The sequence below is a fragment of the Pipistrellus kuhlii genome, unplaced genomic scaffold, assembly GCF_014108245.1.
Source record: "Pipistrellus kuhlii isolate mPipKuh1 unplaced genomic scaffold, mPipKuh1.p scaffold_m20_p_1, whole genome shotgun sequence".
NCBI classification, from domain to species: Eukaryota; Metazoa; Chordata; class Mammalia; order Chiroptera; family Vespertilionidae; genus Pipistrellus; species Pipistrellus kuhlii.
In genome coordinates, this window is record NW_023425404.1 from 160263990 (window position 1) to 160283340 (window position 19351).

At 35.4% G+C, this 19351-nt stretch overlaps 1 protein-coding gene across 1 annotated transcript in view; it reads left to right on the top strand.

Moving 5' to 3' along the window:
• Positions 1-18060, top strand: part of LOC118705818 (transmembrane protease serine 11G-like) — a 31109-nt gene extending 13049 nt beyond the window's left edge. Inside the window, exons 2-10 of the mRNA XM_036414933.2 lie at positions 2768-2886; positions 3456-3577; positions 5818-5885; positions 7960-8120; positions 9420-9458; positions 10746-10917; positions 11950-12209; positions 13875-14017; positions 16458-18060. Coding sequence (XP_036270826.1) covers positions 2768-2886; positions 3456-3577; positions 5818-5885; positions 7960-8120; positions 9420-9458; positions 10746-10917; positions 11950-12209; positions 13875-14017; positions 16458-16619 — 1246 coding nt within the window. The 3' untranslated portion in view covers positions 16620-18060. The remainder of the gene's footprint in view (positions 1-2767; positions 2887-3455; positions 3578-5817; positions 5886-7959; positions 8121-9419; positions 9459-10745; positions 10918-11949; positions 12210-13874; positions 14018-16457) is intronic.
• The last annotated feature ends 1291 nt before the right edge of the window (positions 18061-19351 follow it).

Below are 19351 nucleotides of genomic sequence, written 5' to 3' on the forward strand. Positions count from 1 at the left end.
ATTTTCACCTATAAAGCATATCTTTCTTATTTGCATAATGTGGGGTTAAAGAAACAAGTCACACAGCTTACCAGAACATGAAACATAAAAGGAAGCACAAACGTTAATTTAATCTTATGCACAACTTTTAGTATTCTTACTCACAACTTTTAGTATTCTTACTCACATCATAGATTTTATAAAAGTTTCATCATATCTGGTGACACAATTAAAGTAATCATTGTCATCATTGTTATGACACTGCTATTATGAATAATAACACCCCACCTCCTGATATTTTCATAACAACTTTTTTCCAGAGTTCTCTGTCTTTTCTAGGCAGTAGATTAAAACCCCTGCTACACGATTCACCCATCTTGTCTTGTCTTAAATTTTCTCAGACCTATTGTTGTTGTCCAGTAACTCTTTCCCAAGGATGCTCCAAAATGTGCTCACCACATGATAGCTACCTCTGAACCTTGTGATTGATTACTCTTGAAGGCTCCAGTGGTCCTTTCCCTGAGCTTTAAATCTCTTATCTGCTGGAATGTCCCTTGGAGATTTTCAGGACTTTGCTGGGATCCCAAATTGCTTCCCAGTCTGTGCATAGTTTGTACATGGTGTTGCCACAGAGCCTAGGCACAAGTTCCCTCTTCTCTCTTTTAAGAGCAGCACATCTACCATCCAGGACCCACTTTCTGCCAACTCACCCCACCCCATTATGCACTCCTTGGCTATCATTTCGCTGCTGCTTTTGATAATAAAAATAATAAAATAAATAAAACTCCTACGTTCTCACCATGTTTTAGTTACAAGTGCTCTTACGTATATTAACTCAACTGTCTCTGCAGAAGGTGCAATACCCGTAAGGTGGGTAATTTTAGCTCCATTTTATAGACAAGGAAGCTAAGGCATAAAGAAGTTGAATGACTGCCAATGTCCCACAGGAGGGGAGCTGGGATAGAAACTCATTTCAGCTGGATGCAGAACTCACCCTCTCAACCACTATGCTGAACAACCTCTTTCATGTGGCCACGGCTGTGGCAAAAAGAAATCCTTTTATTCCTTATTCTTGACTCATTGAGAGACAACATTTTATAATATAAATAATTTTAAAAGCACCAGGAAAAAAGAAAACAACCCAGATGTTAGGAGAGCTATGTAAGAGAAAAGGCCCTGAAGATGTACCTTTATAAAGGTACATTGAAAAGAGCCAGAGGAATTCATTCCATTCTGTTGAGGTCAAGAAGTACCTCCCCAGGAGACAGTCTGGGTAATGAGCCACTCAGAATTTACATAAAGGTAGGGGAGAGATTAAATAGAAGACACTTTTCAAAATGCTTCTCTTCTTTGTGAAAAATTTTCTAGACTGACCTGCTGAGTGGGTAGCTTTCATCACTGCTCATATTTGCTTTGGCAGGAATACTTCCAAAGATGAGGTCACATATTTTTCTTTTGGTTGAATGTCAAAAGTTTCTCTCAGGCTGCATTTTCCTGTACTACAACGAACCGGTTTAGTCATCTTGCTGGGATAGTCTGACCAAATTAAAAGTTTTGAATTGGAATGGTTAGGGGGAGAAAGAGGCCAAGAAAGAAAGAAAAGAGAATTGTTCTTTAGCAATTTGTAAGTATTAAAACTTTGTATTCTATTCCAAGTAACTGCTTAATCTTTCCCCCCTACTATGTTTGAAAAACTCATCTCTAGCAAAACTTTGATAAAAATAGTTTTGTGTTGTAAATAATTTAGGGTTACCTACCACCTGAAGACACATTCTCTTATTTAGTGAACAAACATTAACCTAATATGTGTAAAGTGCAAGGTTCACCAATACAGAATAACCACTGAAATCACACATTGAAATTAGTCAATGTGTAACTTAAATTATTTGTACTAAAAACTGGGAAGAAAATTAAATATTATTTTAGTTTTTTAAAAAAATATATCCAAAGTAAATATTATAAGTCATGGCTGCCTGGTTAAGGAAATAAATGTACATTTTTATTTATTATTCATATGTCAACCCCCAAAAAGAAAGATTCACTTAATGTGAAACTCAAAATGGAATTTATCTGCTGAGATGGATTCCCCTTAGTCAACCAGGAGTTCAAATTTTATAAATCATAAGATCCCAGCAGTCATTAGCTGGCAGGGGCTCCTCGTGTACTGCAAAAACGGGGAAGGACCTCAGATTGAACTCTCAGCTTCAGACACTATGCCCCACATGAGTCAGTGAGTCACTTGAGTCAACCAATGCAGAGGAAGTCCTGGTTTTGTCTTTTTACGAATTGAGGCCTACCCCATCCAACCAGAAATGCACAATTTGGTACCTCATTTATATAAAACCAGAGGCCTGATGCACGAAGATTCGTGTAGGAATGGGCCTTACTTCCCCTGAATTCTGGCACCTCCTTCACTCAAATGTAGGATATAATGACCCATATAAGCTGGGTCATGAACCTGATGGATCCAGAGACAAGGTGACACTGAGCAGACTGTCCAACCTCAGGGAGAAGGCAGGGGTCAACCAAAGGACTTGTCTGCATGCATATTAGCATGACCAATGAGGTGGTAGAGGCTTATCCTCAGGGGTAGGTGTGATGGGGGGATTGATTGGGGGAAAAGGAGACATGTAATACTTTAAACATTAAAAATTGAAGTAATTACTCATAAAATTTTTTAAAAATAAACAACAACAAAAACCCACATTTCTATGCCAAAACCATGTGTAATTGAGATTCTAGTCTTTAAGTTCTATTTGTCTTAATATACAACTCTCTCTTTCAAAAGGCCACCTATACGAGGCAGAACAAATTCCTTGAAACCATGGATGATTGCCCTTATTGTTGCAGCTGTTGTGTTGGTTCTAGCAATAATCATTGGTCTCCTTGTTTATATTTTGGCATTTGGTAAGAATCTATCTCACTGTATTTATTTTTCATTTTAAATATCAACTCACTTCTTTCAAAACCTTAATATTTTTAAATGTATTAGAATACAATTTTCATTGCAACAATAATTTGCTTAAATGTATACATACTTTGCATAATTTAATGTTGATTTGCATAAATTTATCTACATTTCAGAAATTATAACCTTTTATGTATAAAAATGCATCTAGCTTTTAAAATTTGACTTGGTTCACGTAATACTATTTCTTGACCAATGCCATAGATTTATATTCTATGTTATTGTATGACTTAATATTCTCAGTATGGTTTATTGAGAATTAAAAATTATTTTAGTAACAATTCTAAATTCAAGGTCAAGTTGTATTAGGACTCAACTGAAAATTACACGACTAAGATATTGTACAATCTTCAAAAAGATACAGAGAAGTATTGGCCACAGCTATTGAATTAATTCTCAGGAGTTTATCAATTATGGGATATTTTTGCATGCCATTCCCTCTATTTCCATTATTCATGTAGCTCATATGAACTAAAGAGAGACCTTGCTTATTTGTTCTCCCTTCCAGATCAGAAAAAGTTGCACTATTTTCAAACCTCCTTCCAGATCCCCAGTATTGAATATAATCCTGATTTTTCAGTAGAGTACTCAAAAGTTAGGACTGACATGGAACAAAAAGTCAATGATGAGGTAAGTCTAAGTTTTGCTGCTATCATTTCTACCTGAAAATACTGTTAGGGAGAAAGAGGTTAAAATAAAGTAAGAGGTGAGTTGAGAACACTCCAAATTACATGTATGTTAGTTTTGCCAGATAAAATACAGAATGCCCAGCTAAATTTTAATTTTGTATCTTCCTGAAAATATTCTTAATTCAATATTTTCAACATGCTGATACTAAAAAGCACTTATTGTTTATCTGAAATTAGAGTTTAATTGTATTTTATTTTTTACTCCTGGCAACTCTAACCAACATTGTCTCAGGTACACTAGAGAAAAGATGATTGCACCAAAGACTGAACAATGTAAGCTAAACAAAAAGGAAAAAAAAATTAGCTGAAGTACAAAAAAATAGCATATTTGGAAATATAAGTCAATCATTCAGGCACAAACAACGTTACCATATAACACTTATTACATACCTACAGTGTGTATGATCATAATACATTTTCCATTAGGCAATTACATTGAACATTTGTTCCTAAAAACCAGCCAACCTCCTGTGGCCCCTCCTCCCAGCTTGCCCTGCCCCCAGTCACGCCCACCACCCTGATCAGGGTCAGGGCCAGCAAGCAGGCCAACCTTCCATGTTCCCTCCCTCCTGCTGGTCCTGCCAGCCTGGGGTGGGCAGGCTGACCCCACACGTGTATGTATTTTAGTTGGCCATAATTTGCTGATCCCTGATTTAGACTGGGAGCTATAGTTCTAGAAAACATTATCCCAGAAGAAGTTACTAAAATTAGTACCTAAAATGAAATTTAGAGATGTCTTTTGAAGTTCAATAATCTAGACTATTTATATTCTCAATTGCCATGAGCAATAGCATGGTTCACAAAACTATAATTTAAAGGAAACAACAGAATAATGAAATAGAAAAGGGAATAGAAAAAGGCAGAGAACTTATAATAAAATTTATAAAAGTCTATGTAGAGATCTGAAAGTACATATGCCCTAAATGAAAATAACAGGTTCTCTGCAGTGATTTAGAAATTATTTTAATGCTTTTCATTATGCTTTGCTGTTTTGCTAGCTTTTTTTTAAATAACTTTTTACAGTGAATATGTATTAGGTTTTGTCATATAAATATGTGTACTTAAAATGTGTGTATATAAAACTATATCCTTAGAAAAACAAATTTTCTATTATTACTAAAGGAAAACACATAGTCATTGTTTTTATCAATATCTTGAATTTTCTTCCTTTTAATAACTGTTGATTTTTCAATAACTATATGCATACCATCCTATCTAATAGGATATGACATGTTGCCTCACCAGAGGAAAATTCATAAATGAAATCAGATGAGTGAAAAGCACTTGTTCAGCACATGCCTAGTTTCACATTTTTGGCAGCTCATCTCTTCTGATTTGAGGAAAAAATTATTGAGACTCAGGTTCACATAAAAATACCATGGCCTGAGCAAGTCTATTTTGAAGTGGCATTAGAAGTTTAAGTTTAAAAAACTTGGCTCTCAAAAGAACTTTCAATCATAGTACTGTTGATATTTGGCTCTGTTGACTAAGGAGTTTGCTGACCACTGGGTTAATGCAACCACAGATTCTGTAACAATCTGTGGTTTTAGTAAAAAATTATTTCTTCTAGGAATTAATATAACACAGAAATTATCCCACAAAAGTCTAAAATGACACACAAATAGCATAGTCTTATTCTGTTATTATTTCATGATTTTTCTTGCTGAGTATATTCATTTAAAAGAAGTACCCAAAAATATATATTCTTTTCCTCTCCCCTATTTATCACAGGATCAAAATATGGCCTAAAAATTTTCAGAAAAGCCTAAAAAAGTCATTCTTTAATCATCTCCATGAGGATGATAACGAACTTGAATGACAGAGGATTTTAAGTCCTTACATAGCAAGTTTTCAAACAACCTCCTTCTTTGTACCTCCAACTTTGAGCATATTTTATATTGGCTGTTGAAACAGCTAGCTTCATTCAACTCTATATCAGCCATCTTTAACCATGAGACAATTTGTTTAAATATCAACATCTAATTAATAGGAAGATCTTTCTGATAACAAGATTATGCCTCAGTGAGCTTTCTCGGTGGGGATAGGAATAAAACAACACAGAATTAAATGCTATTTGAATCACTGCAGGTTTTATACAAGCTTTTTTGTATTATATTGAAATGTGTGAAATTTATATTTAACAAAGTCCTATGCTGTGTGTGTTTTTTTTTCTTTTCTCAGATAGATAAGATATTTCAAAATTCCAGTTTAAATCATCATTACATCGAGTCTCATGTTATCAACTTTAGGTAATCAAAACTAATTAATTTGTGCAATGAAAAGGCAATTTTGTTTTATTTAATTACTAGAGGCCCTTTGCAGGAAGATTCCTGCAAGAACAGGCTTCGGGCGGGCTTCCCTCCTGCCACCGACACCTCTCCCGTGCCCCTGCGCTTTCCCTGCTGCCTCTGCCTCCCACCCCCCACCTCAAGCTTTTCCTCCTGTGGCTGACCACCACCACCCTCCTCGATTTCCCTCCCACCAACCCCTGTGCTTTCCCTCCTGCCACCACTGCCCTGTGCTTTCCCTTCCGCTGCTGCCCGGCACGTTTCTACTAGCTGCCTACAGTCTCTGCTGCCCACCCCACCCGCACTTTCCCTCCCACAGCTGCCTTGCTTTCTATTTTCCCTCCCTCATCCTTCTATGCTGCCTTCAGTCTTCACTCCTCCCTCCCTCAGCGTGTGCAAATTAACCACCATCTTTGTTGGGTTAATTTGCATACTTGCTCTGATTGGCTGTGGGCATAGTGAAGGTACGGTTAATTAGCATTTTCCTCTTTTATTAGTGTACTAGATTCTTTATTTATTTGCTTTGTTGACAGGATATAAAAATCTTAAATAGTTCAGCTGGCATGGCTCGGTGGTTGAGCATTGACCTACAAACCAGGAAGTCACGGTTTGATTCCCAGTTAGGGCACATGCCTGGGCTTGATCCCAGAATTGGATATGCAGGAGGCAGCCAATCAATGATTCTCTCCCATTATTGATGTTTCTATCTTTCTCCTCCCTTCCTTTCTAAAATAAATAAAAATATATATTTAAAAATCTTAAGATATACCAAGAGCAAAAATAATTTCATATTACTACATTTAATTGTTATTCCTCTTCTACGGAGTACCTATATGGGGCACTTTCTTGACTTGGGTAGAGATTAGATACATTCTCTAGTTGTTCTTTTAAAGATTTGCATTTCAGCCCTGGCCGAATGGCTCAGTTGATTGAGCATTGTCCAGTTGATTGAGTATATTCCTTTGCAGAAGGGTCACTGGTTTGATTCCCCATCCAGCCATGTACCCAGATTTCAGGTTTCATCCCCCCATTAGGGTGAGTACAGGAGGCAACCAATGATGTTTTTCTCTCACATCAATTTTTCTCTCTTTCTCCCTTGTGCCTTCCTCTCTCTTAAAAAACAAACAAACAAAACAAACGAATAAAACAACAACAATAAAAATATATATTTGGGCAGAAAAAAGGTTGTGGGTCTGATTCTAGTAGGGCACATACATACCTAGGTTGTGAGTTCAATCCCTAGTTGGGATATGTGCAGGAGGCAACCTACTGATGTTTCTCTCACATCAATATTTCAAACACACACTCTTCCTCACTCTCTATAAAACCAATGAAAACATATCCATACATGAGGATTAAAAAAAAAAAAAATACTTGCCCTTCAGTTAAAGATTCCCACAATCATTAAATACTTTTACTGTACTTTAAAATACTTTTAAATATTCCCACAATAAAAAAATAGTTAATTTTTAAAAATATATTTTTATTGATTTCAGAGAAGAAGGGAGAGGGAAAGAGAGATAGAAACATCAATGATGAGAGAGAATCATGGATCAGCTGTCTCATGCACATTCCATACTGGGGATTAAACCTGCATCCTGGGCATATACCCTGACCGGAATCGAATGTGTGACCTCTTGATTCCTAGTCAATGCTCAACTGCTGAGTCACACCTGGCTGGGCTTAATTTTTAAATTTTACTTAAATTTTAAACATAAACAGATATGAATTTTTAAAAATCAAGAAAAAGTATATGTTGACAGAGTTGATGGATCTAACAAATATTTTTTATTTATTTTTCCAGAAAAAAATTCCAAAACTCTAGAATTTTACTCTCCCCTCTCTGAATATGATGAAATTTTATAAGCAGGGAATAATTTATGTATTAACACTATATGATAAAATAAAGAGGAAAATCTATGATTATAAAATATATAAAATATTTATGTTGTATTGTTTAAGATATAACTAATATTTAAATAAAATAATTATGGCTAAGACTTCACTTATTTATTCTGGTGTTTTTGTTTTCCAGGTCAAGCGATAATAGATTAAAAGCAGATGTATTGCTTAAATTTCACTATGTTTCTAACAGTGCAGAAACAGTAAAAAGACAAGCTGCTAACATTTTGTATCAGAAGTTAAAATTAAATGAAAGCTTCTTGAAGATAGACACTTCATTGCCTTATCTTAAAGGTAAGAAATACTATTTCTCTCTCCTTGCTATAGTTCATAATTTTACTATCTTCTCATCTACAGAGAAAGGATCTTTATTTCACTATAAAATAAAACTGTTTTTCATATTTATGTTTCTCATTTACTTGATAATAAGCAAAAACCCAATGAACACCAAAATATTCCTTAGGTTAATATGGAAATAATTATGACAGAAAAATTATATAATAATTATGTAATAACACAAATATAATAGTATTTCCTCCTTTTTTAAAAGAGAGATATTAGTATAATTGTTTAAATTAATTAAACATGGATATGATTTTAAAAAAACAAAACAAAACAAAACACCTACACTGCTGCTGTGCCATGACAAGACTCCCTTGTGTTACTTCTTTATAGCCACACCCAAACCCTCTGCCCATCTCTAGCTCCTGGCAACCCTAATCCATTCTCCATCTATGTAATTATATTATTTCACAAATGTTACATAAATGGAATGATACACTTTATATGCTTTTGAGATTATTATTATTGGCTAGACCTAATTCTAAGGGACTTACCATAATAAACTCCCTACTCATAGTTATCTGCAGATGCATTCTATGATCCCGGTTAGAGTCTGACCTATATTAAAGACTCCTTAATTTGCATGTTTACTGAAATTTCACACAGCTTTCATTGTAGCAAAATGTGGGTCTAGATTGCTCATTATGCTTATCTGGCATAAGGAAGAATTCATGTAATTGTGGGAACAACAGAGCGTGCTTTGTTTTCTATTATACTTCATGGGGAAAAAATGACTAATATATTTGAGGATTGTGGATTTTTATTGGTGGGTTTTGATTCCACAGGGAGCATCTGTGGAACCAACCCAAGGTGCCAGCTGTCTAAGGCTCTTGAATGGCTTTACAGTAACACTACTGTGTGAATGAGGATGAAGGAAAACGCAGTCCGAAACATATTAGTATATATGTAAAAGTGGTCTTAGGTTCTCTTCAGTTTCACTTATATTTTAAGGTACTAATTCCATGGTATTAATTAATTAGATGCTATCTGCCTTCATGGCAAACAATATCATCCTCTCTGCCAATATTTTTATAACCATTAACGAGTATTTTCCTGGAGCCTACACATAGTAGTCAGAGGAAAGTTTAATTTATATCTTAACCTCCCCTTTTCATAGGACTTTATTCTACTGCCTTTAAATTATTTTCTGACTAATTCAGTTTCTTCCAAATAGAAATATTCGTGTCATGGGTACAGTATTTTAAATGATAATTGTTCCATTGCTGAGCAATAATCTTGTATTTTTTCCAGATGTAAATAAAATACAAGCAGAGCACATTCTGAACAGCGGTAAGTTCAAAAATATCACTGAGATGTTTTATAAATCAAATAATAAAACTTAAAACACTTTTTTAAAAATTTCTTTATTAAGGTATCACATATTTGTCCTCAACCCCCCCCCCATTTAACCCCCCACCCCTCTCCACCCATGCCCTCACCCCCCTATTGTTCTTGACCACTGGTTAGGCTCATATGTATGCACATAAGTCCTTTGGTTGATCTCTCCCTTTTATCCCCACCCTCCCTTTGAGGTCCAACAGTCTGACCCATGGCTCCTTATCTCTGGGTCTGTTCTTGTTCATCAGACTATGTTGTTCACTATTTCCCCCCAATTAGTGAGATCATGTCCTACTGAAAATATACTTATAACAATAAAAAATGAGGCAAGCTATAATCATTAAAACACTTTCTAAGAGTTTCGTGCCCTAGCTGGTTTGGGTCACTGGATATAGCATTGGCCTGTGGACTAAAGGGTCCCAGGTTTGATTCCAGTCAAAGACACATGCCCCAGTTGTGGGCTCAATCCTACTAGGGAATGTGCAGGAGGCAGCCTATCAAATGATTCTCATCATTGATGTTTCAATCTCTCTCTACCTTTTCCTGAAATCAATAAGAGAGAGAGAGAGAGAGGTTTCTTTCTCTACTCTCATGTTTACTATTTCCAAAAGTATATGATATCTCTAAATGGATTCATGATTTAACTCTCCTTAAAAGAAAAGAATTATTAGTAATAATTTGGGATTCATGTCACATGGGCTCCTTGGAAATAACTTGCTCTTCTTTACAGGATTCATTGATGACTTCTTTTAACAGTCCCCTTTCATTTTATCTTATTTTTATTTTATTTACTTTGTTAAAGTAGAAGTTTGCTTAGAAGTAAATGACACCCACTAACTTTAATATGTAAACTTTGATATTTATACTAAGTTATGCGATGGTTTTAATATTAGACAAGTATTTAAATAAAATAGTACAAATAGTATTTTTTTCTGAAATAATTAGTGTAATTTCACAATCAAAACAATCGACTATTACAGGGGTAAATGCTGCACTTAAGAACATAACCCCAAAATATAAGAAAAAAATTAAGAGAAATTGCTTTAAATACATCAGGGAGTGTATTAAATATTTTATGTTTTAAATTAATCAACTTTTAGTGTAAAAATTTATCATTCTATCATGTAATTTTTATTAAAACTTTAAGGCCAGGCAAATTCATGAATGTTTTCATATTTTACTATGTGCCAAATATACACATTGATAACTCTAGAGAGAATCATCTTATTCTCGTGACAGGTTGTGGTTTAGGAAGGGAATCTCCATCCATGGAAAAAATTGCTAATGGTTTTATTGCAAAGAAAGCTGATTGGCCATGGCAAGCCAGCCTGCAAATGGATGGTGTCCACTATTGTGGGGCCTCTTTGCTCAGTGAGGAGTGGCTGCTGACTGCTGCGCATTGCTTTGACACGTAAGTCCTCCATCTGTACCAACAGGGTCACCAATTGCACTTCTTCTCACCTTCACTTCTATAATTCGTATCCCTTTTTTATTATCATCTTAGGCCTCGCAATAGTAGTGGTGATTTTTCTGGCAGGCTTAGAAAAAGTGACAGTTACTGAATAGTAGAAAAAAAAATTAGACAGAGAATCTTCAGCTTTAACTGAATATACAGTGTATTTTCCAGCACTCTCAATTTTAAGTAAGAACAAGCCAACACTATCAAAATTTAAACACACTCACCAGTTTTTCTAAGATATATTGTAGATTTTTAAAAACTGCTAATAATATCTCAGCCCACAAACTTACATCTGATTATCCCATAAACTTACATTTGATTTTCCCACATGGATATCTTTGGTGCTGTACTATTTTTATTTATATACTCATTGAAGATTTAACATATGGGATACTTGGAGAAAATAAAGAGATAGGAGTAGCTCTAGTGAAATTCACATAAAATGTGAAAATATTCTGGATAAAATTTAACCTAAAAGAAAAGAAAGGATGAGAAAACACTGAATCAATTGTGCCTCTAATCTCTCTCTCTCTCTTTCTCCCTCTCTCTCTCTCTCTCTCTCTCTCTCTCTCTCTCTCTCTCTCCCCTTTCTCTCTCTATAACTATACAAACATACATTTATATAACTCTGCATAGACATAGTGATATGTATATGTATGTATACAATATATCTAATTTTTATTCACATATTTTCTTCACAAAATAGCAATAATACATTGGTTTCTTTAAAAAAGAAAATAAAAACTCTCCCTGAAGGAGTATACTTTAAGCTACATGAGAGGGGGGGGGGGAGGATTTGTCATGCTAAACCAACACAAAGCAGCTTTAGGAAAGAAACCTTAAATGAGATGGTGGGAGGCTCCCAATCTACTGTCACCTCAAACAATTTGCCCTTCTCCCACCCTATATCCCCTGCCCATCCAGATTCCTGGGTAACTTTAGATTAGAAATGAACTAACCATAATCCTTTTCCTCTGTGATCAGTTACAAAAACCCCAAACTCTGGACGGCTAGCTTCGGAACAACTCTGAGCCCTCCGTTAATGAGAAGCAGGGTGCAGTCAATCATCCTTCATGAGAACTATGCTGCCCATAAGCATGAAGACGACATCGCCCTGGTGAGACTCTCCACTCCCGTCCTGTTTTCCGAAGATGTGCACAGAGTCTGTCTCCCGGATGCTGCCTTTGAAGTCGTACCTAAGAGTAAAGCATTTGTCACTGGATGGGGAGCACTTAAAGTGAATGGTGAGTGTCTCAATGAAACAGTAAAAACCTCCATCTGAGTGGAGATGTAAAATAAGATACCAACTCAAAATACAGAAAATAAGAGGTTAAACCAGGATGCCCCATGAAAATTATAGCAGAAACAACAAACAAAAACCAGATATTGTGAATTATGAAAACTTTGGCTATTGCTACTCCATGGCATTTATGTTTATTGTATTCTTTATGGGTTTCTCTAAAAACTAGTTATAACTTTTTCAAGCATAATTAAAGCATATCTTTCATATGATTTTTTTCATTGTTATTTCATATGTAAAGATTCTGTTATGGCTACGTAATTCTTAAAGTATGTTATTTGTGAGCAGTAATAATGTATCATAAACAGAAATAGTCTTAAGAGGACAATTTGAATGACATTCCTGATGGTGAATGTTAAATGGAGCCTTCTGACACATGTATCTATAAAACAGTTTTTGAGTCTGAGAGTTTGAGGGTGATAAGTATAATATTTAACTATACTTAATAATATATAATAAACAGCTGACAGACATTTAGATACTGATGTAAGTTTCCAGTTTTCTTAGTTGCACTTTTACATATGGTTTAATCTGTCCTTGGCTTACTGATTCTCATTCCAGGCTCTTATTATGAAGTGCAGTCTTATTATGTTCTTGCTCAAAGTACAGCTTTTATCTACCGAGTCTTCCATCAGTTGATTTTTATAGATGTCTGCTCTCTTAATATGCACTCCAAAACATGGGGTCCAGGTTGACATATTGTTGTTATAACTCTGAGTCCTTTTCCTCATTACTAAGGGATCTGCCTTGTTATACAGGGTCTGGTGATAAATATGAAGGAGAATTAAATCCTTTGAAATTAGGTAAACTGCTTACTGATTGGAGTGGAAATATATAGCATCGCCACTAGGGCAGGACCATGCCACCTCCTCTAGAACCTACTTAAACTTAACATCGCCTTTTCTAAAGTAGTAGATTAGGAGTGATTTGTAAATTCATCATAAAACATTCAATGCCCAAAAGTGTGTAGATTACTGTGTATTGACCTATCTATTGTTATAAGTTGCATCCTTTTTAAAAAAATCTTTATTGTTACTGGTATTATACTGGTCTTTTTTATGAAACAATAGTATTTTGTCTATTTATTATTGTAATTAATTCCTAATAGTAGAGACTTGCTCTATATTACTTTTTCGAAAGGATTCTTAATTGCCAATTAAAGTATGTCATTTAAAGAGTAATAATCCAGATTTCCTGATAAATTAGGTAAACCGTGACAGATTTTTTTCCAGGTAGTGATAAATGCCCTGACTTTAAACCAAATATTATCCCCATTTAGCTAAGTGATCATTGCAAGACTCAAAGCCAAGTGAGCTTTGTTTTATTCATCTGGAAAAAAAAAATCCATATCTATCTTTAGTAATTGTGAAAAGTATGAAGTAAGGCAGTGGAAGTAAATGTGCCAAGGATGATACCTAACACATAGAAAACTAAAGGGCATCATGGAAATATAACTTGACTCAGAAGCACTGTCATCAAGTCCAGAGTCCCACAACTTCCAGACATATATTTTTATCATTAATCTATCCTTTGCAAGACACAATTAACTATTATAAATACAAGAATTTGAAAATTCTTCACTTATTTGTGTTTTTCTTCCCTTCTTTAGGCCCTTTTCCCAATACTCTTCGACAAGTTGAAGTAGAGATCATAAGTAATGACATATGTAATGAAGTTCATGTATATGGTGGTGCTGTGTCATCAGGAATGATATGTGCTGGATTCTTGACAGGAAAACTGGATGCCTGTGAGGTAAGACTAGACACAAATCCAAAAAAATGAATCTGCTGAATAGAGATGAGCTCACTGACCATAAGTCAATGACACTTCATGGATCTCCATAAAATTAAGTTCTGCAGGAGAGAGCAGAGTATAAAAGGAGGGAAAGGAAGAACTATAAGAAATACTTCCTATGGTTTTATTATTTCCATGCAAATGTAAAGAATGACCACCAGATGCACATTAGGGCTCTAATTAGGGAAATGGAGTGGCAGCAGACAAGAGAAACTAAGTCAGGAAGCCACACAATCAGTGCTTCAAGCCATAATTATAGTTGATAGTTAGATATCTAATCCCTACTAGTTGTAAGGCATTGTGAGATGGGATTGGCAGTATCATTCTAGGGTGCCTGAGCCATTGACCTTAAATAGTACATTCAGAGAGAATTATACTATTTAGAAAAAAATTGTCTTAATCATTAAACATTTAAAGAGAATATCACTTTTATTTTTCCCTTTTTTAAAATTTATTGGGGTAACACTGGTTAACAAAATTATACAAGTTTCAGATGCACAATTTCACAACACATCAACCATACACTCAATTGTGTGTTGAATACCTCATCAAATTCCTTTCCATTATTTATTCCTCCTATGGTTTCCTCCACCTCCCTTCACCTTTCCTCACTCTGGCAATCACCACCCTGTCTCCCTGTCCATGAGTTTCTTCTCTTCTTCTTTTTTTATTTTTTATTCAATCCCTCCGCCTCTCCCACCCAACCTCCCAACTCCCACCCCTCCAACTGCTGTCAGCCTGATCTCTGTTTATGAGTCTGCCTCAGTTTTGCTTGTTAGTTCATTAGATTCCACATATGATTGAAAACATATGGTACTTGTCTTTCTCTTAGTTCACTTAGCATAAAGCTCTCCAAGTCCATCCATGCTATCACTTTTAAAGTCTGGTTAAATAAAAGAAGAAAAATAAATATCAAAATTAATAAAGATTGTACCTATAGCATGTGAAACTGAGCCCAACATTCTATAATTCTAGAAGGATTAGGAATGACTGAGATTTTTACACATGAGTGCTTTTTTTATATGCAAAGTTTCCACCATTGATCTGTCATTGGTAATAAATATTTACTCACTTATACATTCACTTTTTTTGTGAATTACAAAATACTATGGCAATTACTGAAGGAAACATAAACACTTAAAAAAGCAGGAGTCCATTATGAATTTACAATCTAATAATAGCACATAAGTACATAACTAAAAGCAGTGGACAGAAGACAAGGATTTGGTTACATAATCTGGAATACAAGGCCTCCTTATACTAGTTTTAATTCTAAAGAAGCAGAAACAACATATATGTTTCAAGACAGAACTGGATCACATGACTTTTGAGGAAGAACACAAAAAAGTCTATAATTAGAATAGACTCAAATCCACAAAAATGAATCTGTTGAATAGAAAGTTGTATTTGAATTCATAAGAAATCAGATTTCCTCTTTCTATTGGTCCAAGCTCTTTGCTTCCTTCACCACCAGTACACTGAAGACCTAAGTTTGGATGTGGGCTAACTTAGGGAAGGAGGTAAGGAGCGGTTTAGGATAGCTTTTGGTAGACCAAGATTTTCACACTCTTTCCACTGTTCACTGAAATGTATGAATAAGCATGTTAAGGAAAGAGAGCTAAAGTGATAAGACTCTAGGACCCTATGCCTACTTCAAATAGGACCATTTCTCTTATTAAAAAAAAAATCTGTAAGGGACTTACACATAATACTTTTTTGGAATGAATAAGTTCTTTGCTAAAAGATAAGTAAAAATCAGTTGTCCAAATCTAAGGTTAAAGATGTCAGGAAAGCCTTGTGATTCACAACATCCAAACCAGACTTTGAAGGCTCGGGATTCCATCTTAGTTTGGAAGCAAAATCATGTGTGTAATAAATGGTGCACATTGGCTAGGAGTTCCCTTTGCACATCTTCTTCCTCTCAAACCTACTGTTACACAGTGATAAGGTGCCCAGGACACCTTTCTGTCAGCTGGTGAGAATGGAACAAGGTGAGATTTAAACTCAAATCAAGAGATTATTTCTACATAACAGAATTAGGAGAGGCTTCATTGTAGAGGTGATGTTTAGTTGAAGCTTGAGGTATCATTTATGTAAGAACTGGATGCCTACATTTAGATACAGTTTGCACTCTATTTAGAAAAAGCAATGCTAAAAAACTATACAAGGATAAAACTGAAGCATTATCTTTGTTATCTTTCAGGTGAAGACATTAATAGAGACAAGCAGACATAATAAGATAATAAGTGATAGCACAATTATTATATTAATACTAATAGTAAAAGAAGAATTAGTGTTAGATACTTTAAAATATTAATTTGTTAGATAATTAAGTTGCTGATTAACTGTCATTCTGACACTCATTTATTACATTGACAATATTTTTCTTCTTCTCTAGGGTGATTCTGGGGGACCTCTGGTTATAGCACCTGATGGAAACATCTGGTATATTATCGGAATAGTAAGCTGGGGAATAGACTGTGGTAAAGAAAACAATCCTGGAATCTATACAAAAGTGACTCATTATCGGGACTGGATTAAATCTAAAATTAATATATGATGCGACAACCATCTACCTCCAAGTGTAAATGTCATGTGTGGTGTCTAGGAAATTGTGTCCAGTATGTGTTTGCCATGTATGCTGTCATTGAGGTCAAGATGCAAACAAGCATGATCTGACAACTCTCCCCCCTTAGATGTGAGGAGAAGGTAGGCTTTCTTTCACATAATCTGAAGTGTTTTGCTGACCATGAACACACTAGAAACTGTCATCTCCTCAAAGATGCATCATTGCTGCTGTGTCTCTGATGACCTTGTTCACCTTTCTATCCCTACTACACACTTCTCAGTTTAGCCTAATCCAGCAGTTTAAGTAGGTAAGTACCACTTGGCTAAGCATTCTCTATTTTTTTCTGCTGACAGATCACACTGTCCTTCTCCTGACACCATGGTTTTTACCTTCCTCATCAAATAGCTCTCATTAGGAATCTGTAGGTCCATGTACTAAGTAAATCAAAGTAATTAGTTTTGGTCAATGCTAACACAAACGATGGAGGGCACTAGATGTGAAACCAGGACTTAATAGATGGCACTACTATGAGTTCTTTCCCCTTTGCCCTCAGATGCATATTTTACCTCTTTTGGAAACTTGAAGAAAAACTGTCATTTATATTTATACCCAGATTTTAATCTCTTTAAACAACTACAACGAATCTTTACTTTTGAACAATAATGAAACAATTGAATCAGACAGCAGGAGAACTGAAAATATTGCCTAGAAATGGATTTTGTTTTAAATTATGTGAGAATGCCTTTTGATAGTCAGAAAAGAAACGTTTCCTGGCCTTTTCACTGGTTGGCTCTGAGAAGAAGAGGCAAGGACTGAGTAAGAATGAGCTTCTTGGCTCTCTAACAACGGGGGAAGTTCCGATCTTAGTGTAAATTCACTTCTCAGTTCTGTTTAATAATTTCCTGACACAGTTTATTTTCTAAAAAAAATTTATTTTCAATCAACTTCAGAACAGTTAAGGAACCCACAGAATAAATCAATGTAAATTAGATATTCATAAGTAATTTAAACAAGAAGCCAGTATAAAATTAGACATTCATGGATACTTTGATGCAAGATTTTGGGAAATACCTTATTATACAATATTTCAATTTTCTGTTTAAAAGTTAGGCATTATTTGAAGAATAGTATTTATAAAGAAATTTAAGAAAGCATCTTTGAAATGGTTTCATTATTTTCCTATGTCATTTTCATATATATTTAAATGCATTTTTGTGGCACTGTACATGGCAACATGACATGAGTAATATTCAACAAAACTCAAACTTTTTCTGTGTGTCTAAACTTTTATTTGCTTACCCACTCTTTTTACAATTAATTAATTTTAGTTAATGAAATAACTATCAAAACTAAGAATTTTTTTTTTTTAGTTTTATATCAAGGGAGAGTCTCTCTTGTACTGCATAATATTATGTTATATACATTAAAATATATTTATAATAATAAAGCCAGACTCATTCTTTTTGGTCATCACTGCAGGGTTTCTCATCCTTAGTACCATAGACATTTTGTCAGAGATAAATCTCTGGGGGACGCGGTGCATGGAGGGCCAGCAGCTATCCCCTAATTTGTGGGAGGTTTAGAAGCATTCCTTCTTTCTACACACTAGATGCTAGCAGCAACCCTACCAAGTTTCAGAAAACAAAAATGAATCCAGACATTGCAAAATGTCCCTTGAGTGGCAAAATCATCCTCAGTTGAGAACCTCTGTCATGGGATCAATAGCCAAAAGAAAAAATTCACTGTTAAAAATCTTGCACCATAATTTTCTTACATAAATTTGGAAATATCTTTCTCCTCCCCATTTTCATTTTTTAAAAATTTAATTGATTTTTTTTTTTTTTTTGAGAGAGAAACATCGATCAGATCAAGGGATAGAACATGCACCAGGAATTGAAGCCATCACTTTTTGGTGTACAGGATAACGCTCCAATTGAGTCACACCAGTCAGGGCTCTTCTCCCTCTTTTTATAATGCCGATGTATCGAGGATGCTGAGAGACCATCATGATCATACCCATATCTAAACAACTCTAGCTAAATTAAGATCATTTAGAAACTGGACCTGGCTGGAGGAAGAAGGCTGTTTGAAGTTTGAACAGCTTTGGGCAAATAATTAATCTGTCTATCTATACAAGAGAGACTTATATGGAGAGAAATCTATATCCTATATAGTAAAAGGCTAATATATAAATTGACCCTAATGGTGGAACAACTGGTTGCTATAATGCACACTGATTACCAGGGGCAGACGCTCAACACAGGAGTTGCCCGCTTGGTGGTCAGTGTACTCCCACAGTGGTAGCTCCCCACAGCCACAAGCTGAGCTGATGGCGACAAGCGCAGCAGCGGTGGTGGGAGCCTCTCCTGTCTCCTTGCCAGCACTAAAGATGTCTAACTGTGGCTTAGGCCCAAGGGCTCTCAGGCTGCTAGAGGGATGTCTGACTGCCAGCATAGGCCCAATCCTTTGGGGAGTGGGCCTAAGCCAACAGGTGAACATCCCCCAAGGGGTTCCAAACTGCGAGGGGGTGCAGGCTAACCTGAGGGAGCCTCCCCCACCCTGAGTGCACAAATTTCCATGCACCTGGCCTCTAGTAGACATAGATCCACAGAGAGATATTTCTCAAATACCTTAATTCTGCAAAATTACACATAAGTATGCTATTTAGTATCTTCAAAATGCATAAAGAGATACTACTTGAAAGAGCATTATGTGTTTGGCTG